The following is a 16041-nucleotide window of genomic DNA, read 5'->3' on the forward strand; positions in this document are numbered from 1 at the left end:
CGAAATGTTAATAAAATTTAAAAATTATTTTAATGGTCTATGGTATTCGATCAAAAACTAAACCACCGCTGTGTAAAAAATTGATCAGCCCCCTCCGAAAAAAAATCCTGGCTACGCCACTGCTATAGGATGATCATATACTATAGAGTGGCTTTATAATATATACAAATGTTGGTTATAGGGCGAATCACCCACAAATTTTGATTTGGCTCACGAAAATCAAATAACTTTTTGTTTATATTAGATAGGTAGTGCTATTACACGACTGTACCTAATATATGACTCAATTAATTACTAGATAGAATTATTGATACACACAATGCGTACCAATACTATTAGATACATATATTTTAGTATAGATTATAATATTAGACATTAGTATAGTTTATCGACTATCACAGAGACTGTTACAGTATTAAGATAAATAAATAAAGCATTTTACTTTTATATGATCATTTGGACCTCTGACCTGCAGCACATAACAACAATAAAGAATTAAATCCAACGATGTTAACATGATTGCTCAAAACTAACAAGATGCATATTAAAAATTAGTTTTAAACTCGAAACATTATTCATGAAATTTCAAGAGAACAATATTTTGGATATCAGGGTTTTTATTATTCTAAATAGGCTAGGTATAGCGCATCCTTATAAAAGCCACAAGTGCCTTTAATTTCAGGTTACTTTAAATTTTATTGACAACTCATATTTAAAAAAATACTGCCTTGATTGTTACATAAATACAATTGTTTTCTGACCATTTTTCATTGTTAGAGTTTTTACTCTAAAATCACTTTTTTATGCTGTTTTGTTTATTTTGAGTGGAAAAGTTTTTACTTCTGAAAATAATCTTCCTAATCGTATCCTCTTAGAAAACAATAGTAATCACTAATTAAAATCCGTCGTCCACATAACATATTGTGTAATATATATTGCATCGACTTTAATCCACCTATTATAGACCAGAGTTCAGCAATTTTTGTTTTTGACCACTTAAGGAATTTGTAAAATCAATTGACATAATGTATTAATGTTCATATTTATCTAAACCAATTAAAGGCAAAGTATCAAAAAGTAAATTTAAAATTAGTGAAAACCTTATTTCAATCACTATAGAACGAAAAATAGTTTTAAGAATATATTTCTCGTCAGTTGGCCAGATAAATTACGATCTAGAGGCTGACATTCGGTGACCTCTGCAGATATAAAGATATAGTTGTATTATAACCCCTCTAGTTCATCTTGGCACTCAGCAACAGCTACGATTTAAAAAAAAAACGGTGGTCCGACAACATAGGTACCTAATATATTTTTATACGGACCAAATTTGCTTACAGCTATGTTTTAAACACTTTTAATGATGTTGGTTGTTTTTCTTTAGACATAGAGCAAGTGCTGTTGAGAAAATTACCTCTTCAAAGTACCATTCATACTCGATTTAGGTTCTTCAAACGTACTAGGCTGCTAACTATATATATTAACTACCTACATATTTACGCATAGAACATTTTTAGCACTAGATATAGCTTGTCCCCTCTACCTAAAAAAATTCCACGAAACAACATCATAATATAAAATGTATAAGCTCATTAAAATTTTCCTCACACAACATCTAAAAATGTATAAATAGAACAAATAAACAATAGACAATTATACTACCTATCAACATTTATTTTACCTTTTATACATCTTATTAATAAATTGTATTTTACAACTATGATATAAATACTTAATCATAATTTTAACAAACATTGACATATAAAAATAATTCATATTATACATGTGAGAATTCGATGTACAACCAAAACTTATATTTTGGAAAATAACAACATAATTTACAAATATTAAATTTAATAACAGCAATTTATAATATTAATAAAAGTAGTTAAATGCAATTTTGACACTCATTTTATTTAAGTACTATCTACTAGTATAGTACTACCTAACCTAAACATAGAAGTTTAATTTGTATTTCAATGTTAAAAAAAAAAATTTTTTTTTACAGTAGGTACATATTATTTCATTGTGGTACATCATCATAATTCATAACATTCAAAACTATTTTGTATATTTTCATTTATTATCACATAAGTGTTAATTATAATGTTTTTTTTTTATTAGATAAATAAAACTCAAAATAGATGATTGAGCAATTTTAGTTTGGTAATAACTACTATCACATATTTTAATTTAAGTAACTATTTATTATACCTAATAAAAATAATATTACTTTACATCAACACACCGTTTAAGTTATAAATTAAAAAATATAAAACATTTTTACATCACCAAAACTAGCTTTGTGACGATTAATCGCCTTAAACGTGTTCTGTATGCTAACATATTATTTATAACTTGAAAAAATAAAATTTTAAAAACGCTTTAATATAAATAAACTTGTATGACACTAATCATAGTCCAGAATATAGTATTAACTATTATAGATATCTACTTGTTTTTAATTAATAAAATCAAGAATATTTATTTTGGTAAACATTGTTGCAAAAGTAATACTATATGTTATAAAGGTTTGACTATTATTTATTATATTAATACATTATTGTATTGTTCTTAAGACATTTTATGTTTTCCTTTCATTTGTGGGCCTGAAAATAAATTTTAAATACTGATTATTTTTTATCCTAAAAAACAGCACATTTTTATTTATTTGAAAAAAACTATGAAATATATGTAGTGTTTAATGTTTAAACATACTTGAAAACCATGAACACATTTTGTGACCAATCAGCAAACACAGAAATGGCATAATAAAAGCCGTTACTGCAAAGTAAATGATCACTTCCGTCAAACTTGCTGTCACTTCTCCGATGATAAGATACACCCATCTTCCAGTTGTAAATTTATTATAAAGTAAACTACAAGTATAAACAAACATACCAGCTATAGTCTCAGTTAACAAACAAATAATTATAGTTATACATAAAAATGTGGAAAGTATAGGAAACCGCTCTGCTTACAGTATACTATGGAGTGTACCTATAGCATTGATTAAGTCACAATAAATTGTAATGAATGTCTAAATTTTGAATTTAATGATAAATAATTGCATATGAAAAATGATTCTGAGCGAAAACTATCAGTTAGTTTCTATATAGCTAGGCAAGTAGATGTTATGAAACATTTATATATTGCCTTTATAATAATTTATTTTTGCCAAAAGTATTGTACTTATTAGTGTTATTAACTTTTTACTCAAGGTAAGCCAGGAACATAATATAGTCAATTTAATAGATTCGTGGTAATAATAGGCAAAACCAGAAAATTAATCTAAATGTTTTGAAAATGTCATTGTGACATTTGTGTTTATAAAATATGATAAACTACGTAAAAGTTTCAAATCGCAACAGAATTCACATTCGTTTTTATATATATTGAATTATAAAAAAATAAATAAAATCGTAATTCTTCGTTTGAATATGAAATTTTAATATTTTACCCGAATTTCAACTTAAAATATCTATAACAACAAATTAGGTTTATATATTATATTATATTATTTTATATTATACACGGTGATTCACCACGTATGTTGTTCAACCCCTTTTTCTTCAATAACGCGGTCATTCAATACCTGATCGAGTTTTTATTAGGTAGTACTTAAAGAGTATCCTGTGGTGATACAAACTTCAGATTTTCAAATGAGAATCCGCCTTTAATACAGTGAATTATTAAGTGGATAAGTTTTCTGAAAATGTTGACGTATATCAAAATCAAAATTCGAACCATTAGTTCTTGAGCTATTTAACTTCATTCACGGATAATAGGTCCATGATAATGGGTTTGGATGATATAGGGGCTAAAGTTATTTTAAAATTCAAGTAATTTTTAGTAATGAACCAACATTATGCATTAAATTCAAATTTTGAATGTTTTTACATAAGCACATAATTTGTAAAAATAGTCCAAGTATAATAAATACTAAATCCAATATTACATCCACAATTTATTTTTGTAAAACCATTTTTAAAGACGATTTTTTTTAGGATGTCTTTAAAAGTTATATGGGTTATCAATAAAAGTAGTGGAATTGGGGTCATTTGGTGTAAACAATAGGTTTTAAAGTTCAAATTCAAACCATGTTAAACTATTCCTAACATTTGTTTGTATGATCTATACAATTTGTAAAGTTCTTGACCCAATTATCTTAGTATTAAATCTTAATATTACCTTGACTATTACTGATAACTAAATGTTTAGGTTATTATTCTTTATCGCAAGGTTATTACTTATTAGTAGCAATTACTAATTACAGATTAACCAAACACCCAAGTCAATCTGATTTTAAGGTTTCTAATATTTCATTTAATGTTAATAACAACTAAATAGGTATATTTGATTTTCAAAAATACTGGAAATAAGATAATAGTACCTATTTCTCATTAAATATTTTGAAAATTGCATTATGTATAGTAATTAATAATACACGCAGATTATGCAGTAACAAAAAGTTTCAACGAATAGTATTTTCCGTTTAAATATTCAATTTTGATCGATTTGTGTAACAACTATCTTGAAAAGTACTGAGAATTTTTAATTTCTGAAACCTCCCCCCCTAAGTAATACTTAGATCAAAATACTAAAGTATTTATAAACAATGATAGTACCCACTATTTTTTTCAAACTTTATTAAAATATCATTACGTGGTTTCCCCAACTGTGTTCTAACTTTTATAATGATTTTGTCCAAATGGCAAATATCTACAATACTTTACTGATACTTCATTAAAATTAATCAATATTACAATTTCAGATGGGTTATTTCTATTTCAAAATGACAAAATGTATTATTCAGACAATATATTATATTATTTATAAAAACTAACCTAAATACCAATCTGACACTGCCACCTGCTAATGCTTGTACCTAATAGGCAAGGACTCGAATAAATGTTCATATAGTTACCACTGTTAACAGCCTGTGACAAGAATTCTTTCATATTATTTATATACGACTTATTTCTATACATATACCCATGCATAATCGTAATCATAATACATTACACCATTTGATTTAAGTCAACTAATATGTTTCTCAATCATGGGAAGTACTGCACTATAAAGTAAGTAGTAAGTACCTACATGAGTAATTATATATAATTGTCTGTAGAATTATCGATTGATGAAACGATTGTCATTTCAAAGTATCATTATAGAGTAAAAAATGGAATTTAAAATTAAAATCGTACATTTACTTCTGCGTATTTTATAAAATGCAATATGTATGTACCTCAAGTTCAATTTATATAAGTTGAGTTTACCCTTGAAAATGTGCACGCACATGGTTTGTAATAATTAATCGCATTAATTCATTTATATTTGAACATTATAGTGTTGCAATATCGTGGATTGTTTTTCAGTACTATTTATATATTTTTTTTTGTGACTTGGTACCTATTTAATTATATTATACTAGAATACCTTAACAATTAACAAACATTGAAATAAATATGACTGAGTAATCGATATTATGAATGGGGTCTTACCATGTGACGTATGAGCCAGACAGCGCGAACAGCCCGGCCGTGGATTCGATTAGTTTTGGAAGATGATGCTTGGTGGTGGCCATATCGAATAACGTTAACACGATCGGATTAGTGTGCACGGCGTGGTTGTACCAGTCCGGTATCCAATTGTTCATTTCGTTTGGAAATAACAGAGGCTTGTTCACTGCACATATTACCCAAAACATAACACAGACATCCTACATAACATATAATATTGTACAAATTATAGATTGCTAATGAAATTATGAAACGCATATTAAATGTTATTAAATAATTAATAGTGTTATTTACCAAATTTTATGAATATATGATGAATTGAGTTATTAACCTACACATTAATTACAATTCTGATTTTTAATTCGTTTGTGTTCGTATCACCGCGGGACAGTCCTTCAATTAACGAAAATACTCATTATTTGAGAATATTATAATATTTTTAAGTAAGTATACTTAAAAATTCGAAATTCTGAATAAATGTATTACCCATCTATAAACATCATTCATAGAAATGGGGCGAAAAACTGAAAAAATTATCCTACATCTTTACACATACATACATACATACATACCTATTTAGTACATAAACATAATATTTATATAAATAATAAATATTACACGTATTCAACACCATTATTATATATTATATTACATATCACGTAAATGTGCATAAATATTTAATTAGATTCAATTATTATCAATTTTTTAAACAGTTTTATGTTCAGTTTAAAATTTAGATTTTTATCTTTTAGTGAGTGTCGTTAATGGATGACTTCTCACAACCCGTGTATTCCTGTAAATATATGTTTAGGTTAGTATTTTGTACTAATGTTAATTGTATATGTTGTATCCTCTCATTGCATGTACTCATTGTGCCTCATAGGTACAGATTGCTTATTCCAAATACAGAAAAAAAAAGATTTTTATCTTATTAAGGGTACCTATTATTAACATTCTAATAGGAGATGTTGCTAATATTTGATATAGTGTAAAGTATTATTTGTCATTATTTAAATATTTACTTGACAAAAACGGAAATCATAAATGTAGAATATTGAATAAAATATTGAAGGTTAATTTGTGTTATGGAACGTTTAAAGAAGATGTGCGTGTAGAATACTTTTAAAAAGAATGCAATTTTAATTAGTACAACTAACAATCATCAATCGCACTAACCTTGAATTATGTTAAAGAAAGAGTGTAATACAATATAATGTATATATAACATTAATTCAATATTGATAATCGTAAATCATAACACTCATTAAAAATTACCTACTCATCATTCGACAACATTCATAAGACTTTAAATTTTAACTTTTATTCATCAATACTATTTAAAATATATTAGATACATAAGTAATCTAAAAAAGATATAGTAGTTGTAATTATTACGATTAAAATATTATTAACTATACATATTATAATAATGTATCAATACAAACTATTTCTAATATTTTTTAGGTATGCATAATGCATATGAACCATAAATTAAATACATAAATATACATTTTTAGTTGAAAAAATTCTTCAATAAATTCCATAAGTACTAAGTTGTAATTGTTTATTCAAATAAATAATGCTTACAATTGTTACTGGAAATACAAGACTAACAAATATGAAATCCCTTATTTTCTTGTTCTGTTGTAATCTAGGTTTCATCCACGACTTTCCAGGGCCTGAATCGGCATAGTCTATGAAAACTGTGCAATAAATAAAGTAAGCAACTTGCAATATCTGTAAAAAAATTAAATTAAACTGCATTACATATAAATACAATTAGTAATAATGAAAACAAAATTATTTTATTACATATAAATTATAAAAACTAAGATTTTTTTAGTTAACAGATGTACAACAAAAATATATACGAGTATATTCCTGAAAACTATCTCGGAAGGCACAGGTTACAATGGCCTTGAGACCTAATTTAATTTAAACACCATAAGCTCATAAATTCATGTCTAAGTGCCGTCATTACAGGATGGTACTTCCCCCAACGCCATCAAGCCTTCTTAATGTATTAAATAAATAAATGTCATCTCTCATCACTCATCACCTATATGCTTATTGTACCAAATTTGTACAGATTGTAGAATTATTGAAATTAAAAAAAAATGTAATGTAATATTCATTGTTAAAAAAGTCAAAAAATGAATTTTAAATAATAATGCGATTACCGATTGGTTTTTTCCCTCATATTTCATAGTTGTAAGTTATAATACATAATGCAACGTGAGACCTATAGCCTATTGGTACCTACATCATTATATACATAATATAATATAATATACAGCCATAATAATATAACTTAAATTAATATAACGCATGTACATTGTACATATATGATATCAAAATACTGTATGGTATGCTATTTTTCAAGACTGTGATAGTATTTATTTCGTAATATTATTTACAATAAAAGTACCAAGTTAGTAATAATTCAAAATGTGTACTTGTATATTTAACAACATCACACATAATATATGATATTTAATATTTATAATACCATAACCGATAATATACATAATATATATTATGTATATAAATATGTTCTATTGTAATATTATTTATTTATTCCTCGGAAAATATATTACTGGCAACAATGATAATTTATAAAATAATTGCATTTCCTAGGAAACGTTTAAAATGACTTGAATTTTTTGACAGTGACTTCTTAAACTAATCGTTTATAGCACAATTTCCTAAATTTAACTAGTTTAAGAATAATTGTTAAAATTATAAATATTGACTAAAAGTTTTGTACATTTTCGACACTATATTGCAATGTTGTACCTACTACCTATATTAAGTTTTATGAACGTTAATTTTGTACTATTATAATCGTGATTCGTGGTATCTACCTATAGAGTTTGGGATCAACTTGGTTACCAAATGATACGTCAATATTTACACGTATTATATTATTTTTACAAAATAAAAATAATTGTATACATTATTATTTTAGAGGTATCCATAGGGCCATTTAGAGATGTCAGTTAAGAGAGATTACGCTGCACCTAATCTCTATTTTATGTAATAATTTTACAATATATGATTAGTTATCTTATCGGGCACATCGTATTGAAACATATATAGATACACAAAAATAGGATTTCATCCATGCAAACAAAAAACGTTTGGGTCTTTAATTTATTAATTCTTTTGATATATATATTCGGGAAACAGTGAGTTTAGGTAGAATCATTGGACAATCACAGGTTTTAGAATGTAATTATACATCAAAAATTTGAAACGTTAGACTAATAGAGGGACCTGTTGTGATGGTAATAAAATAAATAACTTAAAATACCTTATGTTAGTTTTAATTTATTTTGAAAATTAGTTTGAATGATAATTAATTTAGTTGTATACGTTTAGTTTGTATACAAATATTTTTCGTCTATCTGAAAACCATCTACCGTTGATTATATAACTATGCCTTAATCAGTACCTACTCAGATATTTGGAAATTCTTAGTTTAATTTTCTATATTTATTAAACGTTATCAAAAATTACAAGGAAATAATATCAATTTATACGCTTAAAACAGTAAAATTTCATTACTGTCTATTGATTTTTGACACTTGGCAGTGGTCAGTGACTAATAGGCGTGGATCTACAAATCTGTAATGGTGGCTACAATTTTTTTTCAGAAAGATAACAAGTAATTGTTAAAATATTATACATAATATATTACACATTTAAAAGGAGGAGGCTAAACCACTAAACTGCTAAAGCTCCTTAACCACATCCTTGGATTGTTGCCTATAGTTATAATGAAAGATAAAATACGTAGTAAACTCTGTCATTTTAGAAAAAATATGAATACCAAATACAAATTTTTTAAAAATAATTATATTTTTTTAAATGTATTATTGTTATAATTTGAACAATTTTAAAACATAGCATCTATAATAATTTCGTATTCAAGTAAAATTGTTTACTAAACGAGCCGCTGAATTTATCATAAGATTTATAACTTATAACTTAAGAGCGTTTATAGTTTAGACGAATAAGTGAAAATAGAAAAGCATAAAGATACACAGAAAAACATTAGTTTACTACTGTGCTCATCTTAACTTGAAATACTAATTGCAATAACAGTGTAAATAATTCACAACTTGTATAAAATTTTTATATGGCATTGAAAATCTCATAAAATTATTCTGCTTTGGAATATGAAATTAAAAATGAATTTTGCCTTTTAAAAAAGAAAACATTTTTTAAAATGATAACGATAAAAGTAAAAACTAAAAACTGTAAGTAATGAATTCAAATAATGGAAAAAAAAATTCAAAAAACGTTATTACTAGGTATTTAAGAAAATATGTATTTAACTTTACTACAGAATCATATACCTTGTATAATCCCTATGACCCTACACAATGTTTGTACATAAAAAAAATTAAAAATTCTTTGGATGTTGAACATAGTTTATAATAAACTTTTATTGGATGAGTAGCGAAAAATTGTTCCCATCAAAAACATATTATAATGTAATTAAATTTGATCAACTTAAAAAATGTACTTTGCTGAAAAACTATTATCATGGTCCATGACAATAAAATAAATTATAATTGAGTCATTATACCAAATTTTTGGATGGTATTGTCATTAAACGTAAAAAGAAATGTATATTCATAATGTGTACTTTGTACACAAATTATAAGTTTTAAAATAGATATAGGGATTTTACACATGACTTAGAATTGTAGAGTTACGGACAAATTCTGAGTCAAATTTAATACCCTATGTGTGAATACGGCCGTATTGGGCGCATGTTTTAGAACCCCTTGTTTTAAATTAACAAGTTTTAGAAAAACTATATTTTAGAATATGAACATTTAAGAAAAAATGAGTTATACCATATTTATAAGTTTATGGGGCTATTAATAATAAGTAATAATTTAAGGCATTGAAAATAATCATATTTTTTTTTTGTATATAAACAGACGAAAACTATTATCATAGTTCTTTTTATATTACTAGCTGTACCACCCGTCATTGCCCAAGAAAAAGATTTGTTTTTTTTAATAAATATATTTGTAAAAAATGTACCATTTTTCTACTAATAATTAGTATTATTTTTTTTTTTAAATTAAACTAAAGCCCGGAAATTATGGCTATTAGCTGTTTGTAGGAGGGAACGGTTGGTTTTAGAACACGTATTGTATGTGTGGCAAGAGTTTTGTTGCTAAAAATCTCGATCACCCATTCGGGAGCTAGCAACGCCGGTCGGTACGTACTCAGAGCGTTTCCGTAGATTGAGGTTACGACCGCGCCTCACCAAAATCAATTAGTATTATTATAGTAATATAATATGTTATCAATGGCAAATATATAAATAAACAAAAAAAATTTTCTTTTTTCGAGAACTGAAAAAAATTCGTGTGTGAGTTACTATTTAGACACTTAGGGATTGAAGTGATTGAACAAATAAACTTTAAACACCCTGCAAGTCTCGAGGAAACTATTAATACTTATAACTTTTATTGAAAACGGTCCAAATGTTTTTGAGTCAATAACTTCGGATAAACCAAAAGAGGTTAAAAATATAGTGACCAAATATAAAAACTTTTATATACGATCAATTATATTAAAATATGTAACTGCTGTGGCAACCATGTATAATACAAGAAAATATTCGATTACCGTTTATCGAGTCAAAGTAAATACAATTAAAGAATAAATACTAATTTCCCACTATTACTATATTATTATAATATATTAATATGTAACCAATGGCAACCATTTATATCTATACCTATACAAAAATTTCACGGAAAAAGACCTTTCAGTTTTTCCCAAATTTTTTAATTTTCTGGACTACTTTTCCCATTTTTCTTTCTACAAAAAACCTCATTTGGAATATTACAAACATTTATAAAAATAAATGAGACGAATCGATTCAGCTGTTCTCGGTTGATGCTAATACCAACGAACAGCTTTTCATTTTAAATACATTAGATTAATATTTTTTTTTATTTGTAAATGAACGATGAAAACTATAATTACGATTTTTATATTATTATTATTACATTTTTTTTACTTGTAAATTAATAAATTATAATATTGTACAAAATTATATTTGAGTAATATTGCAGAGTATGCAACATGCAGTAATAGCAATAAATAAAATACATTTTTCTACAAGAATTATATTCTAACTTCTAAGACATAGCTTTTCTAAAACTTAGCATTCCAAAACTTGTAATTCTAAAACTTGCCTGGTTGTCTCAATACCATGTTTAAGTACCCAAAAAAACAGAAATTCGGGATATTGCATTATTGGTGATCGACACTGCATGCATTTTATTCTTTTCAATGTTATTACTTATTACTTTATTGCATATTAATAACAAAAAAAAAACTCTGTGAATTTTCTATTTGAATATTTTTGGGTATATATAGATATTATATTATATATATTTATCCATTAAAGTTAATCTATAATATTTTTATTTTTATCGTGATGAAATTAGATGAAATGTATGATGATTAGTCTTGCAAAATTCAGGGACAAACACTTATATTGTGTAAAATTGATAATTGTGAGTAATTAAAAATATTAAATAAGTATTACCTTTTTTATACATGCAGATTAAGTATTGGGTACCTCAGATATCTGCTATAGATAAATATAAATTATAATATAGGCTAATGTCTACCAAATGTTGCATTTGATTTGATTACAGTAGAATCAAGCAAAATCATAATATATCTGTTTGACCGTTTATTTAGTATACAATTTTAAACTCCGTTCTTTTATGTGTACCTATAGAACAAACATCGCTGATTTTGCTTTATTATTTTTTTTTTCGTTCCGTTTGGTCACCTACTTAAGCGGGTTACAAACTACAAAGCCGGACGTGCAGTCAGCGAATAACCGTACAATGAATGTACCTACGGATAGCTTGCATTTTTTAAGTTTTTTACGTTTGACTCTGAATTTACTAATATTATATATATATATATACCAACACCATATACGTTGAATATTCATTTTTGACATTGTTTCGGTGTCAATTATAATACATTAATAATAGAAACGAATAAACCATTAATGCTGCATATCATATATTATTTTAAAATGGGACGTATGTAGTATCTGTAATAACTAATAACTAATAAGCAGGTCCTGAATAAATAATATACGAATTAAATATAGTTTTCACTCGGTGCATTTGTGTATTCTTATAGGTATTTTGTAAGACTCAAAATTGTATGTGAAAAATAATAAACTATTATTAATTTATTGATATGGCGTAAGTTAAATATAGTTCTTCAGAGACGGCTAGAATTGTTATTTAAAAATTGTTTTTTTATTTACTAGAAAAAAATAATCAGTGCCTGCCGCCTGGTTAATAGTACTTTTATTGGTCAAAAAAAGCACAATATACATAGCTACATAGATAATATTCTTCTGTTATCTATGCATAACTATGTGACGTAAATATGACGTGATATAAGGCTACTCATATAGTGATATTTACAAGAATTAAAGTGTACCTATATGCAGACATCATCAATTAACGACGATTTGCTTTGAGTTTATTTAATTTTCTAATTACCGGTCATTTCATAAATTGCTCCTATTATACTATAACGGAGATAATTAAAGATTAAAATATTTATATGGTTATGGATAAAAAATATTTTTTTAATTAATAATAATAACCTATTTTAATACACTAATGCCGGGTTGCATGAACAATCACTAAACATTTAACAAATCAATAGTGAGCTAATGGTCCTTTAAACATGATTTAGTGGCCCATGATAGGTCCATTAAATTTCATTGGACAGTTAAATTAATAAATTTTTCATGCAACCTAGCATAAATGTATAAACTATAAAGTGGAAATTTTTTAAATTGTTATTGTGTTATAGATATAAAAAAGGTTAGATGTACGAGTCAAATAAGTACATAATAAAATAGCAATTTTAATTATTTGGAACTTGTCTAGTAAAAAAATCATGAATGTATTGTTAAAATCCGATACAATACCCATAGAAAATTAAGAAAATTATATAATTTAATGTTATAAGACAACATATCTTTCAAGTATAAATTGTTCTGTCATTATTATTATTATTATTACATATAAACCACTTGATACTATACATAATTCTGAAAATTCTAATTCAATCCATTTTTTTAAGTGATGAATTAAAGACAAATTGGTAAGTTTATTTAATAATGTAGCTACAATGCTACATATTTGTCATTTGTTATAAATAATATTATTATTAAGTACCTACTAATAACTTAGATATACCAACTACCTACTAAATAACGTTAAGTCTTTCATACTAATATACCTAACAATTAAAAACTATTTTTCATGAATAAAATAAATTGAATGAATATTAATTGAATATAATATGTATTATAATATCTTCTATTATACTATTCCCATTGACACATAAATGATAACTGCAGATATGAAATAATATAAAAATGACATAAGGCATCAACTACCTACTGTAAAAAAGTGTATTAAACAGGAATTTTATGTTTAAATTTATAATTATTACAATACACTTGTTTAAACTTGTTTAGTTATATCACTGTTCGTAAAAACACTTAAATTGAGAATTTAATTTATAATGTAATATTATTATATATATTATTATGATTAAATGGTACCTATTAGAATTGTATTCTTGAAATACAAATTTATTCAGTATTTTGTTAGGTTAAATAATACTATTTTTATTTTTTTATCTATAAAATATAAAAAATACTATGCTGTAAAAAATATTTAAATTTAATATAAACATTAACGTAAATATCATACTTTACTGATAATAATATTATTTAAAGAGGAATTTTAAAAATTAATATTCGTTTACATTGTCTTCGTTGTTTTATAATAATATTTAAAACAAATCCTATATTTATTACATTGTGTTCCATATTTATTTATAAATGCATTAACATATTTTTTTTAGAGATCGTGTCTTACGCTAAATTATATTTAATTGTCTCATAATGTAATGATCAAAAACACGAAATAGCTAAGTGCATATTTCGACATCTTTTTAGAGTTTTTAGAGCCTAATTTATGATGTTAACGTATTATTACATACGTACCTACATTTTAGTTTCTCCACAATTAGATGGTTCGTAACAAATATGTATGTTCTAAATGTGGTTGTAAAAATTATAACTATTTTAGTTAGGGCAATATTATTATGTTAAAGTAGCAGCTCGCGTATTGATATAATAAATAATATATTGAATTAAACAGTAAACACCACTGTCGCAGCAGCAGCATTATCTTACCAGATTCCACACGGAGATGCATTTCCACCACCAGTTGGAACCTAAGTTGCCCCACGTGGGAAGATCGACCCCGTTCAGGTCCAACACAAACAGCCCGTAGTATGACACGTACACGTAATAGGACGTGATGAACAACCGGGACACCCTGAACAGATGCTGGCGCTCCGCTTCTGTGTACGACCAGCAGCGCAACGCGGAAGTCACGACAGCAGCTGCGGGCCGCTTCGTTGACGACAACGACGACGACGCTTCCATCGACGTGTATCGTGATGGTAACTCCATATATATTATATATGTATAATATAATAATATAGTGTACTAATATTATTATTATTATACGTAACGGTAACCGCGGTATATGGTAACGGCGAAGATATTGTTCAGGGCCTGCGTCGGTCGGCCACAGCGAGTGCTATGATAGGTATAATATTATTAGGTACCTACTGCTACTGCTGCAAATCCTGCTACACCGCTGCCGGACACTTGTGGCGGAACGCCACTGACAGTTCTACGAGAGAACCACGCGTTGTGGACCTATTATATATAATATTAAATACGTTTGTATAATAGTAATAATAATAATTGTATTATATGTATATTGTATTTTATTATATACCTATTATTATTGTGAGGTGGTAGGCGCAAGACTCACGCAAAACGTTACATTACGCGCGCATGTAACGCGCATCGTGCAAGGCCCGCGAATATTACTCCCACCACCCTATGCATATATGCAATAACAACGCTGTATACACACGAGCGCTCGGACAAAGCGATTTTTCGTCTATTATATTGTGTATTATTAATTATTATATCATTATACAGGGTGATTCACTGAGCAATAAACTTGCTCACCCTCCTCCCATTCCATCCTTTAATAATTAAATTATCCAAATTCTGATTTTTTGAATTTTTAAATGTGCGTAAATACTATAATATTATTTTAAGATCCTTGAGATTTATTTGTACTACTTAAAAAGTATCTTGTGATAACAAAAGCTTCTGTTTTTCAAATGAGAACCCCGCTTTATCACACAAAATTATTTAGTTCCTATAATGGTATACCTAATTCAAAATCTAATAGAGTAATTTTTTAGTTACTAAGATGTGTTTACTATAAAAGTATTCAAAAATGATTTTATAAAAATATAAAATAGATATAACATTGGATATAGTATTTACTATTTATTATACCTACTTAGTACTTGGTTAATTTTTTATAAC

At 26.4% G+C, this 16041-nt stretch overlaps 1 protein-coding gene across 1 annotated transcript; it reads right to left on the minus strand.

Annotated features, from left to right (window-relative positions):
- Nucleotides 1–2073: 2073 nt before the first annotated feature.
- Nucleotides 2074–15361, minus strand: LOC111026691 (androgen-induced gene 1 protein-like). Its single transcript, XM_022304821.1, has 5 exons — nt 14818–15361; nt 7113–7262; nt 5508–5725; nt 2719–2879; nt 2074–2609 (listed from the first exon to the last, which is right to left on the minus strand). The coding sequence occupies exons 1-5, from the start codon at nt 15097–15099 to the stop codon at nt 2575–2577; spliced, it is 846 nt and encodes a 281-aa protein (XP_022160513.1). The 5' UTR covers nt 15100–15361; the 3' UTR covers nt 2074–2574.
- Between the last annotated feature and the right edge of the window lie 680 nt (nt 15362–16041).

Source organism: Myzus persicae, unplaced genomic scaffold (assembly GCF_001856785.1).
Source record: "Myzus persicae strain clone G006 unplaced genomic scaffold, MPER_G0061.0, whole genome shotgun sequence".
Taxonomy (NCBI): Eukaryota; Metazoa; Arthropoda; class Insecta; order Hemiptera; family Aphididae; genus Myzus; species Myzus persicae.

Excerpts from the sequence above, each read along its gene's own strand:
- LOC111026691 (XM_022304821.1), bottom strand. The coding sequence starts at position 15,099 with ATGGAGTTACCATCACGATACACGTCGATGGAAGCGTCGTCGTCGTTG. Across the intron at positions 7,263-14,817 it reads GCATCTCCGTGTGGAATCTG|ATATTGCAAGTTGCTTACTT; the intron begins GTAAGATAATGC and ends ATTTTTTTACAG. Across the intron at positions 2,610-2,718 it reads AATGTGTTCATGGTTTTCAA|GCCCACAAATGAAAGGAAAA; the intron begins GTATGTTTAAAC and ends ATTTATTTTCAG.